Source organism: Anser anser (genome assembly GCF_964211835.1).
Source record: "Anser anser genome assembly, chromosome: 18".
In the NCBI taxonomy this organism is placed as follows: domain Eukaryota; kingdom Metazoa; phylum Chordata; class Aves; order Anseriformes; family Anatidae; genus Anser; species Anser anser.
This window is the reverse complement of record NC_139739.1, coordinates 3,824,456-3,843,410: the sequence shown is the minus strand read 5'-3', so window position 1 is coordinate 3,843,410 and position 18,955 is coordinate 3,824,456. Positions and strand designations below refer to the sequence as shown.

The 18,955-nt window shown below is 46.9% G+C and overlaps 2 protein-coding genes across 7 annotated transcripts in view; one reads left to right on the top strand and one right to left on the bottom strand.

The window, feature by feature from the left end:
- The first annotated feature begins 825 nt into the window (after positions 1-825).
- CCDC92 (coiled-coil domain containing 92) lies at positions 826-18,889 on the top strand. 4 transcript variants are annotated; one of them, XM_083804449.1, is made up of 4 exons: positions 826-946; positions 14,023-14,230; positions 14,568-14,609; positions 16,058-18,889. In XM_083804449.1, exons 2-4 carry the CDS (start codon positions 14,101-14,103, stop codon positions 16,831-16,833), a joined length of 948 nt encoding a protein of 315 aa, XP_083660575.1. In that variant the 5' UTR covers positions 826-946; positions 14,023-14,100; the 3' UTR covers positions 16,834-18,889. The 4 variants fall into 4 exon arrangements, with proteins under 4 accessions (XP_083660575.1, XP_083660576.1, XP_083660577.1 ...); XM_083804450.1 differs by having other exon boundaries at positions 850-942; XM_083804451.1 differs by having other exon boundaries at positions 850-946; positions 14,084-14,230.
- DNAH10 (dynein axonemal heavy chain 10) overlaps positions 8,004-18,955 on the bottom strand; it is a 68,561-nt gene continuing 57,609 nt past the window's right edge. Inside the window, exon 78 of one of the 3 annotated variants that reach the window (XM_083804406.1) lies at positions 8,004-11,812. In XM_083804406.1, the coding sequence (XP_083660532.1) occupies positions 11,807-11,812 (6 nt within the window). In that variant the 3' untranslated portion in view covers positions 8,004-11,806. The other 2 variants (XM_083804404.1, XM_083804405.1) reach the window with 2 other exon arrangements.

The window sequence follows — 18,955 nt, the reverse complement described above, 5'->3', positions numbered from 1 at the left end:
ACAATCTGCGTGCAATGCAAAGCTTCAGCTCTCCCCGTGTGTTCCCAGGGGCAGTGTCCTGGGGATGGCCAAGTCCCCGACTGCCCCAACCTCACTGCGTTTGTTGGGTGCGGGGGGTTCCGGGCGTCTGCCGGTGCTCACGTAACTTGTGTGAGCAGGCAGAAATATGGTGATGTTACTTGGCCTCATCTCACGTGGCTTCGTGGAGCCAACACAGACGCACAGCACAGACACCCAGGACCTGCCCAGCTGGTGTGAGTGCAGCTCACGTGCGTGTGTCGGTGCAGAGAGCAGCGCAGAAACACGGTGCACGCGCAGAGGTGGGCACGGAGCGCAGAGCCACCCCTAGCAGCATGCCCACGCAGCGGTCCTGATGCAGCTGTGCACGTTTCGGATGTCCTGCAGCAAAACGCACGCACGTGTGGCCGCCGGGAGCTACTTGGGCAGGCGGGGACAGGTGCCGACACGTACCCAGCACACAAAAATCCCCCGAATTCGGCTGCTCTCCTTCGTTCCCCCGCGCGCGCTGTCACCGTGCTGCGGCACAGCCGGCCCCGCTCCCGCCCGCAGCCTGCACACGCGCCCGTGCACGCGCGCCCCGCTGCAGCCACGCGCGAGCCCCCTGCAGCCGCCGCGCGCTTCCCGCCCCCCGCGCGCGCCTCCCGCGCCTCAGCGCGCGGCCCAGGCGCGCGCTTCCCCCCCCCCCCCGTGGGCGGGAACGCGGCAACGGCCGCCGCGCCGCGCCGCCCCCCCTCCCCGTTGCCATAGCGACGGGCCGGGCTGCCGCAACCGCACCTGCGCCTGCGCCGACGCCCCCGGCCCCGTCCGTGTCCCCCCCCCCCCCGCCGCCGGTGAGCGCCGGCCCCGCGGGGCGCTGGGCTCCGGCGGGCGCCATGAGGCGCGGCTGAGGGCTGCGCGCTGCCGGCCGCGGAGGGGCCGAAGGCAGGTGAGGGGCGGCCGGCGGTGGGCGGGTGGCGGGGCTGTGGCTGAGGGGATGCGGCCCTAACGGCCCTAACGGCTCCGCGTCCCCCCCCCGCCGTCGTGAGGGGCTGAGGGGAGCGCCCCCCCCCCCCCCCCCGGCCTTTGTGAGGAGGCGGCTCCGGGGCGGGGACGGCGGCGGCCCCGGTGAGGTGAGGAGCGGCGGCGCGAGGGGGCCGGGCCGGGCGCTGTGAGGCAGGGGGAGTTGGCCGGGGGCTGGGCGGCTCCGCTTCGTGCTCCTGAGCGGAGGAGGCAGGCGGCTGCCGGCTCCTTGCCGCCCCCCGGCTCTGCTGGCCGGGGACCTCCGTCCGGGTGCCCCCCGCCCCGGGGAGCCGCCTCCCTCCCTCCCTCCGTCCCTCCCTGGTGGCGCTGTCTGGAAAACGCAGCCCGGCCCCGCCGTGGCTGCCGCCCCCCGCCCCGGGCAGGGGTTTTGCTTCGCAGCCTCCGGCGCTGCCCTTTTCCTGGTGAGGCAGGAGCAGGTGCGTGGGCTTGGCGGGTGGGGAGCAATCCTGGGCTGAGACGAGCGGGTTCCTCCCGAGGGAACGCCTGTCGTCCGTGGGGCTGGCAGCGAAGAAATGCGGCGCGCCTTCAGAGATGGAGAGCTGCCAGCTGCGGGGAGGCTCTCCCACCGGGGACCTGGGGTGGGACAGGGGAGGAAGGAGGGGCCCTGCCTCCGTGGGTGACAGCAGCGGGGTGTGAGCTTGGCAGCAAAATTGGGCAGAGCCGAGCCCCTGAAGGTAAATGAAAGCCCAGACGCTGAGGCGGCCTGGAGGGTGGAATTGCCCGTTTTGATCTGCATTGCAGGTGCACAGGAGGCACCCGGGGTACTTGTTGGCTTTGCCTCGATGGTAAGATGCTCAAGCTTAAAAGGCTTTATTGAGGCTTTGGCAATATAAACTATGTTTCTCAATTTAATAAATAAATAAACAGATAAGACTAAATACAGTGCATTTTTTCTGTATAACCGGCATGTTAGCGAATGTAATCCTGTAGTGCTTTATTGTGACTGAACCTCTGAGGGAAGCTGGACGTTTATGCTCTTAAACAAAAACGGACATTCATGTTCTTGAACTGAGCATCACTTTTGATTTGTTTAAGGCTAGCATTTTATGAACGGATAATAAAAGGCTTGTAATTATGTGAATGTTGTGCTGAGGTTCCAGCAGTGATTTTTAGTGAAAAAGGGCCGTAACAGAGGAAAGTATCATCTGCTTAAGCAGAAAATATTTATTATATAATATGTAGAAATATATTAGAGAATCGGCTAAACTGATGCATAACTGCTTGTTTTCATCCTATTACCATACTTCTGCTTTGTGTATCTGTAAAGTTTCCGCCCCTATCGCCTTAGAAAAGACAAAGGCCTCGTGACCAGTCCAAATGCTCTATGCAGTTTTAGGTCCAGCGGTTGCTGTAAACTCAGAAATAGCAACCTTATTTCATTCCATAAAGCTCTTTCCTTTACTTAAGATTCCAGGTATAATTGCATACTTCTAAGGTTTCTAATTTTTTTAATGTATTTAAAATGTATAATTTTTTATCATTGTAATTACAAAAATCAAACTGTTCTTCCATGTGCCGTAATTCAAGGGGCTGTAGGTATTAAGGACAAAATATTTGTTCATTCAGATCTGCCACGTTAGTGGGTCCTTTAGCAGCAGCAGGGAGAAGAAAAACTCTCGTCCTATTATTGCAGAATGTGAAGCATAATGTACGGTAAAATATTTTTGGAACATTACTACAACTGTAGCCCCTCTACTGTCCTGTTTACAAACTAGTTTGCCTTTAATACCATTAGGCACTAATTTCTAAGTGTGTTATTGCTTTTCCATGGGTTAAGAAATTGAGTTTTAAAATTGCAAAATATTAAAGGGTTGCTTTTATATCCTCAAGATTCACAATGTATTGCAATGCTTACTTGTGTAAACAGAATGCTGTTATGTAATTCATTTTTCGCTCAAGTTCACGTTTCACCTCATTTTTTGTAGTAAAAAAATAACGTAGCAAATTGTAGTTAACACCTTTCTGAAATAGTTCATAATGCTTGAGAATTTTTTTGCTGACAAGTAACAAGTGATGCTATATATTTGTGTATCTGTATATATGTGTCTGTTAGTAACTAACAGCAGTGGGTTTTTAATGAGCAGCGACTTACTGAAGAAATCCCTGTGTCGGGTAGCTTACTGTTGTGCTTTAGGGGGAATAGGTGTAGTCTGAGTAGACAAGTGCATGGATCTTCCTTGTTTTCCTGCTGCTGGTTGTTTGAAAAACAAAGTCACAGGTTGAGAAAAGAAAGACCTAAGGGTGTTGGTGTTGAGAAAAGGCAGTTGCATGAACCATCTGTGGTCTGGCTGTCTGCAGCTTTGTTCATGTCAGTTTGCTGCAGCATACAATAAAACATCGCGTGTACTTGGAGTGGCTGTGAGACATAGAAAAGCACAGGTTTGTGTGCCTTGTTTCTGCTTCCACGCTGTCGGCAGTGCGAGCATGCTGCAGTCAGCTGGTGCTGGGCAGCCACCAGCAGCGTGGGCAGGCCAGGCTGTGGCAGCGCTTGTCCTGTCCCTTGGAGACGTGGTGCTGAGCGCCGGGGTGGAGCCCAAGCGCGGCACTTGCCCTTTGTTTGAGCAGGAGGCTGGCTTCCCTTTGCATCCGCAGCATGCCAGAACACTCCCGGCTCCTCTCGTGTGCGTGCGTCTAAGGCACCACCTGAAAGAGCAACTGAAGATGATGAATGCTGTATTTCGGAGAGCCAGGTTTGAGTGTTGGTGCTCAGGTGCTGCCTGCTGTACCTCGTCTCCGATTCCTGCACTTCTTCGAGAGCCGGCATCCTTTATATATCTGGTTGTAGTATGTTCAGTGAGCGTGTGCCTGATTTGTCTCTGTGTTCGTTTTTAAATGATAGCAAAGTTGTTTTTCTCTAAGTGAAGCTGTCCAGCAGTCTGATAATGGGTGTCGGTCCGTATCTCCATGGGATCAGTGAGTAACATTGTCTGAGGATGTTGCACCAGCTCGTTTCCCTTGATGATATTAAGGAGCATGGTATTATAAATGGGAGCAGTACATTTACATGCTACGAGAAGTTAGAGATGTGGCAAATCTTTTCTGAAAACAATGTATTCTGAGTGTATTGGAATATCTGCAAGCTGGTTTTAAAATAGTCTTTTTTTAAAAAAAAAAAAAAAAAGCCTTTTATATGGATCCCTTTCCTTCCCGCTGTTGAGGAGCACGTTTATTCTCATTTCACTCCTAGGAAAACTTGGGGTGTTACTTGAAAATATCATTAAAATATCTTGCTGCTTGTCAGTCTTAATTATGTGGGTGAGAGCCAGGGTTCAAGATCAAAGTTATTTAAAAGTATTGCTTGACTGAAGACTGTAACTTTTCATGACTTCCACCCAAACAGAACAGTGCCTGCCTGTAGAAAGGCTGAAAGTTCACCAGGGGCGGTAGCTCCCGGTAATCCGAGGCGGTGCCCAGAGGGAGGGCACACAAGGTGCCACCGATCACACTGCTGTGGGGCAGAGGTGTTGCGCTCAGGAGGTGTCTGTGTGGAAAAAGCCTGAATGATGTCGTTAGTGGCAGGTTTCCTTTGTAACACAAGTATGTGTGCTTGTTTGCTTTCCGTTCCTCATGAAAACTTGATTCAAACTCTGTTAGCCCTGCTGTCTTCCAGGTACCTGGGTTATGTAGGTAAGAGTACAAGGTACCTAGGTCTCAGCATGATATTATTTAATAAAAATCTTGTACTTTTTTAAGGGGAGAACTTAGACATAGGTAATCACTGCCCCTAGATTCCTGTCAGCAGCAGCTCTCAAAACCTTTACTTCAGCAAAATGGAGAGTAATTTTCATCTGTTTGACTGTTCTCAAACAATCAAATCGATGCCTTAGGAAAAGACTGTCGCAGAATGCTTTAGAGAACAAACATACTTCTCAGCCTGTTAAACTTGCCTGGAAAATTGTTGTTTTATTCTGCAGAGCAGTTCGAGTAGCTGTGCTCTGCAGCTGGGTCCAGCCAGTTCTCTTGACGCCTTTCACCCCGGGTGAACTCTGAAAATCATGCCCTCTGCTGTCCTCGCAGTGGGAGCTCGAGTTCGGGGCAGTGCCAGGAGCTGGCACCGCTGCCTCGGGAGGCACTTGTGCCCATCCCACCCGCCTGCCCTGCTCACCCGTTTCCCCCTTCCCCTTGAGGTGGCTGCAGTGTGAACCCCTCAGTGAAAACCAGTCAGTGGGAAGGTGGCTCTGTCAGCGGGACCACCTCCCTGGCCTGCAGCACTAGGCAGTCCGGGGGAAGGTGGATTTGGAGCATTTCACAGACGTGGCAGTACACTTGCTCAGTATATCCGAGTGGAAGCTGTGAGGCAAAGTCGTGGCTAGGCTGGATAGCTGAATAGTTGCATGTCTGCATTGTGGCAGGTTATTTTCCTACTAAGTGGGAGGGGAAAAAAAGAAGTCACTTATGTGAAACCAGCCATAGTAATTGTTTTGGTTGGCATTTCATTAAGCCTTTAAAACTGGGACATTTTAAAAATGACACAAATATATCTTCTGTGACTTCCTTCTGTGATTCACGCATCGCTTACTGATCATAGAGAGTGAACTCAAAAGATAACACAAAGTGGTGTTCGTAAGGGAAAAAACTGACTTTTCCATCACAGTATTATTTCTAAGCGTGAGTTTGGAGTTGTACTTAACATATCCTTGTACACCTCCCACAGGTGCTATACAAGGTGAAGTCCTGATTTAGCTTTAACTGAAGCCGGAGAACTTAATGACTGTGAAAGTAATAGGATCAGAATCATTCTTATGTGTAACACTGATATTATGTTAGTGTTGGGGGGAATTGGAGACTAACTTCCTTTTCATTGCCCTTCTTACAAAAGAAACTGGCTTTAGTAGACAGAGCAGTATGTTTCTTTGCAGTATTATAACGGACCAGTTGTGATTGGGGTGCGATTTGTGAAAGCTTTGATGGAGGCTGTATTACAGTGACAAACTCCTTTCTCCCCAGGATGAATGAAGGGGTGAATAAAATAGAAAATCCACTCATCAGGAGCTACTGATGAGAGCCTGCCTGTTCTGCTAAATTACCCCTTTACTCATGAGGGGTTTTAATATAACTTAAAAAAAAAATCACCGTTAAAGGAGAGTATTGTTTTTGAAGTAATCGGTGCTATTTAGGTGATGCCTTCCCCATTTCCCTAATGCCCGACTTTAGTCATTTTCAACGTCTTCTGCCAGAGTAAGCCCTTTCTTCTTGACAGCCATAGCATCGGTTGCTATAGCGTCAGGATACCTTGGTAATAGTCAGAAAATACGTAGGTCTAAAATGCCGCTGCAGGACTGCTTCCCTTTGATTTGATTCTCTTCCAGTCTCTGGCATGGCAGCGGTCTCACCGTTGACTTATTTTTAGTCTGCTTCCGCTGTGACGGCCCCGGGGTGGTGCGGTCTCAAGGACGGGGACTGTGTGTGTTGTCCCTGTCAGCCCTCGTGGCTTCACGTAGGGCAGCGTGTAAGCAGTCGGTGGTTCCTGCACCACCAGCCTGTTAGGTTAAGGCATCTGGAGGAACGAAGGCGTTGCTGTCAGAGATGTGTCCTCTTAATTATTCTTCCTGCTGCCATACCCACTGCTGTTACAGTAACAAAACAATTTTATTCTTTTTACTAGAATATTAAAACTTTGCTTCTTCAGGGATATTCAGAGATTCCCTGTAAAGAGTCTGCGGAATCCCTGATCACAAAATGAAGAGGAAACAGGGCAGAAAAACTACCCAGTAAAACAACATCAAAAAGTGTTAGAAATAGAAAGGGTGCTGAGAAAACAGTCATCCTTCGTCTGGGAGGGGGGTGGCACATTTCGTCTTTGCCATCGGCTGTCCCCAGGAAAGAACTAATTTTGTCTGGCTTTAAAGACATAAACCAAAAGAGCGTGAGAACAGTGTCCTGGGACCACAGTTAGATGCGATAAGAACTGATACGCGTTGACACAGAAGCACAGGAATAGGGTCCAGAGTTGTTGCTACGAGCTGTGCTGCGTACTGAAGGTGGCTGCAGTGGCCCAGGGTGTAGTCTGAAAGGCAGGGCCGGCTTCAAGAGCTGCTGACTAGTGAACATGGTCCGGTCTAATGCACAGGGGCATGGGGAGGGGGTCATAAATCTGCTCCTGTGTAGCAGGCTGTCTTTGGGCTGTGCTGCTGGATCTATGTCGGTAGACGTGCAGCAGTACTGGGTCGGCCGGGCAGGTAAAGGAAATGTCTGAGCAGAAGGACACTCAGCAAAGCCCTCGAGTTGGCTGTGGAGACTGCAGGCTTTCTCTGTGTGTCCTTCGAAACAAGCTGACCAAACACTTCTCGGATGGCATAAGTCTCTGGAGATGGGAGAGCTGATCTAAGCAGAGAACAGCTAAGTGTCCAGCAGTTGGGCATTTTATCATTAGAGCTACATTACTGAGCAATGTTTGGTCAGTTCAGTGACAGTCTGCAAAATGGGGACTATCACTTACAAGGTTCTTCCGAGAGAGCCCATGTCCTTAATTAGTTCTCGAAATTGTGTTTTGTACAGCATGCAAAAAGCGTTTTGGCAGCTTTTGTCACATTTTGAGGGGGCAACAGCTAGATACCAGTTCAGAGGAAAAAGCTGGCCTGCCCAAATGTCTCTCCAGAAAGACTTGGATATTTGTTGGGAGGGAGCTGAAGTGGTTTTCCAGGTGATAATCGCCCCATCTATTTTGAAGGAGATTGTTCTATTTTGTTCAGTGGATACCAAACGGGAATGAAAATGTTAAATAACTGTGGTCAGTTGGGCTTCGTTGCAGTAGATTCCTTTAGACTGTGTCTAAAATCATAGATTAGCATCTCCCTCTCCTTACTTTGCAGTGAGATATGGATATGCTCTGACGTTGTGCACCAGCACCTAATAATGCACAGCCAGAAAATTACACTCATTTCATTGAAATGTTTTGAATTCTATCCAAATACTTGAGATCAGAAAAGGCCTGGAGCCTGTTCATCATCTACAAGGTAGGATTTGGCTGTTAAAATGTTGGCAGTTGTTTATGGTGAGCATGTGATGATGTTGGATATTGGAAGCTCTTGTTCCTTTCTTTTTATTTTAAATTTAAGACGTTTTTTCCCTTTGTAAGGGCACACACACTCAGGAAAGAGATGGAACAGTTCCTTTTTAGGGTGAGCTTACAAGAATGTTCAGTTACCTTCCCGTAGTAAAGAGAAGGTGAGGACTTAGGTGCAGCAGGGATTAGTGTTGCACTTCACATTTCTGAAGGAGTGCTGCTTCATTCAGTTTGTTCTCCCAGACTGTATTCATAAGAAATTCTAAATCCACTGCTCGGTGGGCTGTCTCCAGATCTAAATCTCTAGCTATATCTAGAAATGTTTTGTAGTGATCAGGAAATGAGAAATACTGTATGTTTAAGGGTGGAATGCAGGACGCCATACAGATAAAGCTTTGCGACTGTGACAGGTTGGAAACTGGTTTTAGTGCTGGTCTTCCTGTGAACCAGGTGTGTTACCAGTGCAGTGTTGAATACTGCGATGCCCCTTTTAATGTTTTATCAACCTTATCAAGTGACCCATGCATTCCTAGTTGGAGTTGGCCTAGCACTGTGTTTCACAGTTACTTTTGTGTAAGAACAAAGCAAGCATTTCAAAAAAAAAAAAAAAAAACTTGTGTTGGAGACGAAAGAAGGAAGAAAAACCATAGAGCCCTACCTAACTACTCTGCGGTATGCGGTTACAGCTTTCTTCCCAGCATTGCCTTAGCTGCTCTGAAATCTGTCCTGCTGATTTCCATGGTGAGAGTAAAGATTGCTCATCTGGCTCTTAAGGACTTGGGTGACGTCTGCATTTCTCGTATCTATCTTGTGCTTTTTGATTGTAACCATATCCATGGCTTCACATTCCTTAAGGCCTGGAAGAGCAGGAGATGTAATGAGCTTATTGCAATCCCGCAACTACTTTATAGGATTTCTTCTTAGAAACTCCAACAGGAATGTACCTGAGTAGATTTTGAAGACTGGTAGTCATTTCCCTAAGATCTCAGCTGCCCGTGAGACCAGTTGTTGGATGTGATTTGTGGCTACATGTGGTACCAGCAAACAGGGGGTTAACAATTTTTAGGGAGCTTGGAGTAGGTGGAGTAGACCATAGCCAGAGTAGTCTTTAAACAGTGGTGCCAGCCAGTATTCTCTGTAGGGAAGTTAAGTCCTTCATATCGATTGCGGAGTAATTCCTCAGTAAAAGCAATCAGTCTGCTCGGTGGTACTTTTAGGACAGTAAACAATTCCAAAATGACAAGCTGCACCAGCAAAGCAAGAAAAATAAAACTCCATTGACAGAGCTGAAGAAATCGGAACAAGCCATGGAAGCTGTGTAAATAGGGTGGTGGTAGAGGCATGACTTGTAGGTTTTTCTGTACGTAGCACAGTGTTAGGTTTCCCAGGGGGAGCACCAGTGGTGTCCAGCTCTTGGAGCTCCCAGCTCTCAGGAGCGCTGTTCTGGGATGTGCCAGGAGGTTTTTTCCCTCCTCTTAGTGCTGTGTTTCTGATCTTCTGACACGGTCTGTTTGGTAAACTTGCCCCAGAATGTATCAGTTGGCTAGGTTTGCCTGATGTAATGCACATCTGTCCGTGTTTTCAGTTACCTTTTGTCCAGTTCGGTTGTATTATCTCTAGGGACATAAAAGGACTCGATGCTATTCTAGGGAGATAAATATTTTCTCTGTGGCTGGCTTCTGCTTTGGTAGTTTGGCCAGCTTTCTGGTTAGGTGCTGGCTAAAAAGTTCCTATAGGGAAAAACAAGAGGCAGGTGAAACGCATGTGATCCCTTGGTATCTGAGAGCTATCCGGGGTGCTGGTGTGAACATATTCGCAGCTAAACTCAAAGGGAAATTTCTGATGCACAAATGAGGGGAGAAAAAGAAACTAAAATATTTTTAATATTGTATTAATGAACTCAGTTGGCAGATTCAGTAGAAATCTATTTCATCCATATTCCAGGCTTTAAAAATAAGCCTACGTTTGTGTTTTAAGATTTAGTGTAAAATAGCTACGAAGTGAATAGTGTCTTGGAGTATATTCGTATGAATACTAATTTGTGTAGCTGAAGCAGGTTTCTCAGCATAAGTGGCTTTGCATAGTGACTGTCTCTGCAAGACACCTGCCCTGTTTCTGTGGTTGTCTCACCTGTTCTTGAGAACAGGTGCCCGAATTGCGTGGTGCTTTATGTGCTGTTTATGAAGACATGATAGGGCAGGGCAGAATGGGGACTGGATTGAAGTGGCTGCCCATGAATTCTGTGGAAACTGTGACTTTACCACAGCAGCCTTCCCCTTCTTAGACAACCACTGCAATGGCTGAAGGAGAGAGGCAGACTGCAAGGCTGCAGTGAGGAAGCAAAGCCTCGGAGGGTTGCAGAAGGCCTGCAGGCCGCCAGCCCTCTGGTCCTTTATCCTCGGAGGAAGGAGGAACGACTTACCACGGAGGGGCTGCAGCTAAAACTGCTAGTGGATTGATGGAACTGCTCTCACTGATCATGTACCAGTGCTGCAGGGGAGGTGATGCTCTGGTGCTGATAGTTTGTTTTTTTTCTTCCCAAACCCATAAAACTAGCCTGCCTCTGATTGTTCTTATTCAGATGAGGTAATCCTAGTGTGATCTTTAGTGTGGAAGAGATCAAGGTGAAAAAATAATTGAATAATTGAATCAACAGTGACGGCCTTGTTTTGCTTGTTCTCACATTCAGAGCTAGTTTAAAAATGCATTTATTTTCAAGAATTGAGTTATGAACATTTCATATCAAAGTTTGTTGCTGGTGAAGAAGACTTTTTCTGTTGGGATTATAGTTAGAAGCATAAAGCCTATAAGTGGTTAGTAACAAGTGGGATAGGAAAGGTTCCAGGACATTATATGTAGACCGTTCTGTCACATAGCACTGTCAGTGCTTTGTGTTTTTCAGAAAATACATTTCTTAGTAAAAATCCTTCTGAGCCTTGGTGTACCACGCAGTCTCAGCTCCAGCTGTGTTAAGGGAATGGACTCTGACAGCAGAACAAAACCTGCTTCATACTCGGTCGATAAGAGTATTATGATCACTTACAAAATTGGATGATTCAGTAGCTTCTGTCTGTCTGAAGTCAGCTTTGCAGACAAGATGATGTCACTTTGAAAATGTAACAGCAAAAGCAGCAACAATCCTTTAAACTAACAGTGCCCGCAGTAACTGCTGTGACCGTGAGGCACCAGCTGAGGCTGCAGCAGGAGAGGTTCCTGGGCTGGCCACGGGGCTCCCAGTGCGTCCCCTTGCCGGAGGGCAGAAAGCAGTCCCGGCTCAGTGAGCCGCTCTCATGTAGTGGCTGCACAGGAGCCTGAATGCACGACTGAGGTTACTTCTTATTTAGCCAACCCAGGAACCTCTTTTGAGAGTATTTTTGATCTGTACCTTGCTTGTTTCTTAATTGTGTTGATTGCAAACTGACCAGTTCCACGCAATAAAGCACGTTGGCACTGTTTCCCTCATTCTTCTTGAGCACTGAACCTGATCTTTCATTTTCGTTATAAAGTAACTGAAAGCTCTGTTTCGCTTCTTGCATAGAAATCAATTCCGTGAAAGTCTCTTACACCTTCACTTTATTTTTTGACAGTCAAATACATGTTTCTGTGGTAGGGATAAGTCATCGATGATGATGTCAGTTACGGTTACACATAAAGTCAGGAAGATTGTGTGTGTGTATATACGTACATTTTTAATTTTCAAATGTTTTATCAAGGTTCTGTCTCTGGTGTTTCTTTGGGGTCATTTGGATGTTCCTCAGGTTACATCTTTGGGATGAAAGATATAAAATTAAAAACGAGTCTGTGTTATCTTAAGGAATGACAAACGCATGGTGTGTTCTCTGACTGTATGTTCTACTAACTTTAAACTTGTAGAATAAAATCTTTGTCACAAAACTGCATACCAAAAGAGCCCAACGGGAAATGTTTTACCTAGCAATATGAACCACTTAAGGCTGCCTGTGAGGTAGCCAGGGGACAGAATTAAGGTCCATCTCTTGCACAACGTGGTCCCACAATTACAGTTTGTAGCTGTAATGCCATTGCAGATGGTTGTCCAGGCAGTGAGAGTCCCGAGTCTTATCTTTGCAATCTAAATGCTGGAATTGCTTTTACAAAGCTACACAGATAACTCAATTTAGCCTTAGTACTGAAATGACAAGGCTAATGCTCCTCATGCAGCAGCAGTGTGACACAGTGTGGTAGCGGCTTTGTTGGCCCCGTCTCCTTGCTGGATGGTGGGCGGCAGCAGCAGCTGTGTGCAGAGCGCCACAGGGCGCCTGGGAACCCTCTCCTCCTCGCTCCTGGGAGCAGGCCAGCAGCTGTCCTCTGCGGCACCCCGAAAAGACGGCATTTCTCCCAGCATGGCCTGGGCGATTCCCATCCAGCATGAGCTACTGCCCCTCACCCCAGTATCCCCACCAGCCTGGCGCTCTCGAACTTGTCTGTACACCTGTTTTTGTGCTGTCCTTGTGCTCTTGGGCTGTCTGAGGAGGAGAAGGCTTCCCAAGCTTGACAGATTCCTTGCTAAAGAAAGGAGAAATCTAGCAACGTGGAGGAATTGAGGGCATATGTTTCTGGAACCTTCTTTTCAGGTAGATCCAGCAGCCTCTGTAAAACAGCTGTAGGTGGAGCAGCATTGTGTGCCCTCGTTGTAGCAGTGCTGCTCATGTTACAGCACCCTGTGTATGCAGAGAGGGGCAGTGGTCATACTGTGAAGTTCAAGAGCAACTAGAAGTATTTTGTGCTGAGTGATTTTGTGCTTTGAGGCTGCAGGAGGGTGGCATGCTGTCATCTTTGCACTTTTTCATTAACGTACTTATTTTAGAGTTGAAATTTCCCTAGGAAGCAGGACAATAAAGAAAATAGTGTCATGACAGACTGAGTGATTAGATCTACCAGGGACCTGATGACTCCTGTTCATGCTCCTCTGGAGCGTGATCCTGCCACTGCAGCTCACCAGGTACTCTTCAGATGTCACAAAGGGAGCCCCAGGGAAGCATCTGGCTGCACCTTGTATGAGGAGACACTTTCAGCTTTTATCAGAGAATTCATTTGGGAGTCAGTGTCTCCAGCTCTACTAGACAGGTGTTTCTCTGTCATTTGGCCTGTGGGTATACAATGTTTTAAAACCATTGTTGCCTTACAAGGAGCAGTAGTAACACAGCAGGGGTCTTCAAAGATGCTTCCCAGCATCGTACTGCAAACCATTTCTGTCTTTATTTGAATCTGAGCACTGCTGTGGCCAGGGGCCTAGTTTTATGAGACTGCTCTGCGAGGAAACCCCAGTGGTGTAAGAGTTCTCCTTTTACTCATAACCTGAGCAACAAATATCTGCTTGTTTTGTCTTTAAATGGGACATTGTGCTTTTCCACAGCCTCACTGCAGTGTCACTGGGGCCCGTGTGGGACACCAGGCTGCAGTGCCATGGGGCCTGCGTCCATGCTGTAGTGCAGCTGAAATGCAGCAGCAGCCAGAGCGCTCTCCTCCCCCTTCCAGTGTGCGCTTCTCAGCTAAGGCGCCCCTGAGCAGCCACATGCACGCACACTGCTGGGCTCAGCTGGGTGTTAAGGGCTCCTAACTTTGCATTTCTCTTTAGTGATGATGCGGTTTAGTCCTTTCTTCCTCTTTCTTGTCCAGAGATGTTACTGAGTCCTGTAACCCACGAGGTACATGGAAAACGCCCAACAAGACAGAGGGACATACTAGCCCATTTCTCAGAACTCCACTTATATCTTGTAACAGGATTAGCGACTTAGTCTGTCTGAAGTTAATCCTTTAAATGTGTTAACTCCAAACAAATGAGTTCCCTGTGCTGCTCTGGCATGGAGTTAAATTAGGCTTTCTATGAACCAAGAGCACTACTAATTGAAATAGTCATGAAACAGAAAAACATTTATACTTTTGGGGTATTTGCTTGCTTGAATATCAATTCACTAATAGTATAATTCAATTATTTCTGTTGATTCTCGTTGTAGTGAGGATCTTTATATCCGCAAGATAACTGCGTGTTACCGTTCTACATCTGTTTACTGACAGAGCGACTGCATGCCAGGATGGCAACTTCAAACCTGGAGAACCAGCTACACAGTGCCCAGAAGAATCTACTCTTTCTCCAGCGGGAGCACGCCAGCACACTGAAAGGCCTGCACGCTGAGATTCGACGCCTGCAGCAGCACTGCACAGGTAACTGGAAAGCGTGCTGATACGCTGGGTCAGTGCTTGACTCTTCTCACAAGAATGGGGTAACTGCTTCCTACCTGAGCAGTGAATCCTCTGCAACAGAGCCCCCCATTGGGGTATAGTTAGGGTGCGTGTATTTCAGGGCATGACAGTGTGGTCAGTAAGCAGAGATCTGCCTTTTAAAAAAAAAAACTGTCATGGGATTGTTCTGTGGTTGGGTTGGTTTTTTACAGATTTGATCTTTTGCAGTGGATCTCCTATTACTGTGAACATGCTCACCAAGTGGTTTATTTGTTGTTGTTCTAACAAAGAAAGCTAAACAACTTTTTTTCCCCTTCAGATTTAACCTATGAGCTGACTGTAAAGACTTCAGACTTGTCAGGTAAGGAATACGTAACATTTTTTGTTTAGTGTTCATGTTAAACTGCCTCATGTTTCTTAATGTTTTACTTTCTCCATTATAAGTAGGTGAGAATACTTTGCATAGGGATGTTGACTCTATAAATTCAAAAGATACAAGAGTAGCTTTCTACTTTCCAGAGTTATGGTTATTTATGGAATAAATGTCGCAAATTCTTTAGCAAGGCTATCTTCGAAAGACCAAGGAAGAGAGTGCAGAACTGCTGCCTCCTCCCTGTTTAGAGACAATCAGTTCCCTAGCTCCCTGCGTATGCTGCATGCATTGCGAGCAGGAACGGAATTTTAGAGGCAGGAGAGAGACTTATTAAAACTTAGCTGGTATTGTTATCATACCACAAAGCTTTCTTCTTTCTGTGATGTTATCAACAGGTGAAGCAGAGGAATGAGAGACTCCCTGGGTGTAACCTCCCGGACCAGGGACAGTGTAGGACAGGATGTGTGTTGCGGATAAGAGAGAACACCGGCAAATCTAGCAAGGCAACTGAGCTGCTTTGCATGGGCTCAGCATTAATTTTTGATATTGCAGTGTTTGTCGGATACTTCTCATCACAGGATTTTTAGAGTAGGTGGTCTGTTAGTAATGCCAGTGTGTTGGTGCTGTGACAGACATGAACATTGCCCACTGTGGAGGGGACAATGTCTAACAATTTATAGTTGAAAGTTCTGTGACTAGAGTGCTGTATTATTGGAGAATTTTGGGCTGAAGGTCCCTGCTGAACAGTTGGAAAGCTGTCCAGCTGCAAAAACTAAAGAGTGACAAAATCACCCCACACGCCCCATGTGTGGTGTGAGGGCACAGGTGCGGAGACGGGGTCAGCCTGTAGGGCATGCCCACAGTGCAAGATCCCCTGGTGTACAGGGGGGCGTGTTCTTGTGAAGAGAAGGCAGCCAGGCTCAGACACCTCATCCCCAGAGAGACTTCTACAGCAGTGAAGAGGAACGTCTCTGCCCACAGTCACAGGCTTCAGCTGTCCATGGGGGACCAAAGCTAAAGCCTGGGCATGCCTTCCTGGTGAGCTGGGACAGCTGTTCCGGCCTGCTCACCAGCCAGTCTGGTGCTTGCTGGGAGAGCAGATCCTCTTAATGACCAGCCAGTTTGCAAAATGGCTCTAATTCTGAGCAAGTATGGCAAGCATGGTTTCTGTAATCCCTGTTTACCTCAATGCGTGAAGCATCTTTACCTGGTGTCAACAGCTTTCTTTTAAGCTGTGGTGAGTGGCAGTAGCTCTTCATCTGTTCTGTAAGAGCCATCCCAGTGCTTCTGAAGATAAAGTGATTCTTACAGTATTAGCACAAGTTAGCCTTTGGGGTCTTCTTATGGGTTTGAATTGTCAAAAGGAACCCTGCTCCACTGTTTAACTTAATGACTATCATTAAATTGAAACACTTCTTATTTCCCTGTTCTTCTAGAAAATGGTAGTTCAAGAAGCGATGAACTCAAAAGAAAGTGTGAGGATCTTGAAGCTCAACTGAAAAGCAAAGAGGCTGAAAACAATGAATTATTGAAAGAACTGGAGCAAAAGAATGCTATGATAATGGTGCTGGAAAACACTATTAAAGAAAGAGAAAAGAAGTATTTGGAAGAGTTAAAAATGAAAAGCCATAAGCTCAATATGCTGTCAAGTGAACTGGAGCAGAGAGCAAGCACTATTGCTTATTTAACTTCTCAACTGCACGCTACTAAGAAGAAGCTGCTGAGTTCCAGCGGGACTTCAGAGGGGACCCCTTCTGGCAGTCCAGTGTTGTCCAACTATAAGCCAGCCCCTCCCAAAGATAAACTGCCTGAGACTCCACGACGCAGAATGAAGAAGAGCCTGTCAACACCACTCAACCCTGAATTTGAAGAGGCCTACAGAATAGGATCGGATAGCCGGAAGCTGCTGTTAAGAGAGCCTGTGGATGCCATGCCTGATCCCACTCCATTTTTGTTGGCCAGAGAAACGGCAGAGGTGCACCTTATCAAGGAGAGGCCGTTGGTTATCCCACCGATTGCTTCAGATCGAGCATCCGGTGAATCACACAGTCCGGCCCGAGAGAAGCCACACAAGGCACACATTGGGGTGGCGCATCGCATCCACCACGTCGCGCCGTCCCAGCCTCAGCCGGAGGTTGAAACGCTGGCAGTGGATCAGGTCAACGGAAGCAAAGTGGTCAGAAAGCACTCAGGGACAGACAGAACTGTTTAAGTAAAATCACTTGCTCTATTCTGTTGCTTTTTATGCACTGTGATCCTATAGGATAAATAGCACCTGCAGTAAAGTTTCTTTTGATGCCCCATGCATGCCAAACTTCTTCCAGATACATCATTAATAGATTATTCTCCTCTAATGAACCCTAATAGGACTGTGTTCATATGGCAAGGCATATAACTACTAAATGCTGTGGCCAAATCAGGGGTACCTGACCGCTTGCTTCTGAGCACTGCTCCATTTATGGTAACTACACATGTGGACAAAGGCACAGGCTGCAGGCTGTGTTATTAATGTTAATGAAAGCAAACTTAGCGCTAAACCTGCAGCAATAGGTATTGGCTGTTAGCATTTAAAATAGCAACAGGTCTTTTTTCTCCACTGTGTATGTAGCAGTTCGTACACAAACATTAACTTCCATGACAAAGCCTTTTCTCATGGTAGCATTGAAAATAATGCAGCTGCAGCTACACTTTGAGGCACTAAGGACTTTTTACCTTCATAGGCTTTTGGTTGCAAATTGTGTTCATAGTTTCTCTGTCTCAAAAATCCTGAGAGTCCCAGCAAGTATTACTTATTAGTCCTAAATACTTTGGTTTGTAGCTTTAAGTAAAAAAAAATGGGGAAGGAGAGGATAAAGCACTCTTTTCAATGGTTTAATGGTTCTCACAGAAAGAGTATGAACACTTCTTTATTTTTTATTTTTTAAATTGAATGGCTTCATTGCACGTTTTACACTAGTCAGTACACTGCACTTGTGGCACCTTCCATACTGGCTCAGAGCTCCTTTTTCAGGGAGCAAATGTAACCGACTATCCAATATGGGAATGGTTCCTTATGCTCTAACTTGCACTTTTTTTTTTTATAAAGGGATTATTTTTGTTTCCTGAAAACCGTAGACTTGTTCTGGGTATCATCAGACAGCACGGGCTTCTAACAGCTTAGAAGCCCACGCTGTCCCTTTAAAATGTGTGCATTTAGTTTGAAATGTAACTGACGTAACCAATTCATACAAGAGGAGAACCTGGCATCCTCGAGTTTTATCTCGGCCAATTGGGACACGCTTGCCTTGTACTTGTCCTGGTTCCCCTACTCCTGCCTAGTTAGCAACAGGTACCCCCAACATCTCTGTTAGACTACTTGATTTTTATGTTTGTTCTCTTTTTCTAGGAAAGAAAGGCATACTGAGAGCAGTGTGAGTATGTAATTGTGGGAAGGGAGCACAAATCTGACAGTTTTTTTCTTAAATTCTGATCAGCACCTCCAGCTCACCTCTGCTTCACTCTTGTCTGCAGCCTCTGAGTAGGACAAGCAAGAAAAAATGGCTCCCAAATGCTGCTAAGCTTATGATGTGCCTTCAAAAACTTGGAACATGTAACCTTTGTGAAACCTGGTGAAGGATTTCTGCCTGCCCTCTTTCCTTCCTCTTGCCAGCTGTAGTCTTAACCCCTTAAGCTTTTTCTGCAGCTGTGTGTTGGTGTGTGTGTCCCTTGGGAGCCTTGGATAACTATTTGTCAGCTTCCCTAAAAAAAAAAAGGCACTGGCAGGATGAAGACAGCTGTTCTTCCTAATTGTGGTACTGCTAAGTTTCCTGTGTAGCACGATAACTTACAGCAGGGTTGTTGCCAGTCAGAGAGGATTTGAATGTCCACTAGCCCTAAGGCCTCCTGTGTCCTCTGCCTGTGCACCTTCACAATTCAGTCACTTGCTAGTTTAAAGCCCAAGAAACACTCGTCAGTGTTGTGCCTTGTCAGTTGTGTGGTAGGATTTGTTTCATGAATTGTGGGGAGGGACAGGGAGAAGGCTGTGTTCCTGAAAAATGATTGGTTAAAGACAGCTTGTTATTTCGGGGTTTACCACGTCTAAGTGTATTGCATTACCCAGCAGTGGTTTCGGTTTTGGGGTTTTTTTGGTTGTTGTTGCCATATTATGATGGCTACTAGTGTATGAGTGAACTACCCTGCCACTTGTTCAAGGCTGATGGAAGGCATCGCTTCTAAACCCAGCAGAAGCGATGCTTTGGGCAATTAAAAATGTTTCTTACAACTATACAGGCAAACCTTATTCTTTGTGTGTGTGACAAACTTACTACATCTTTCCTATATCTGTACACAGCAAA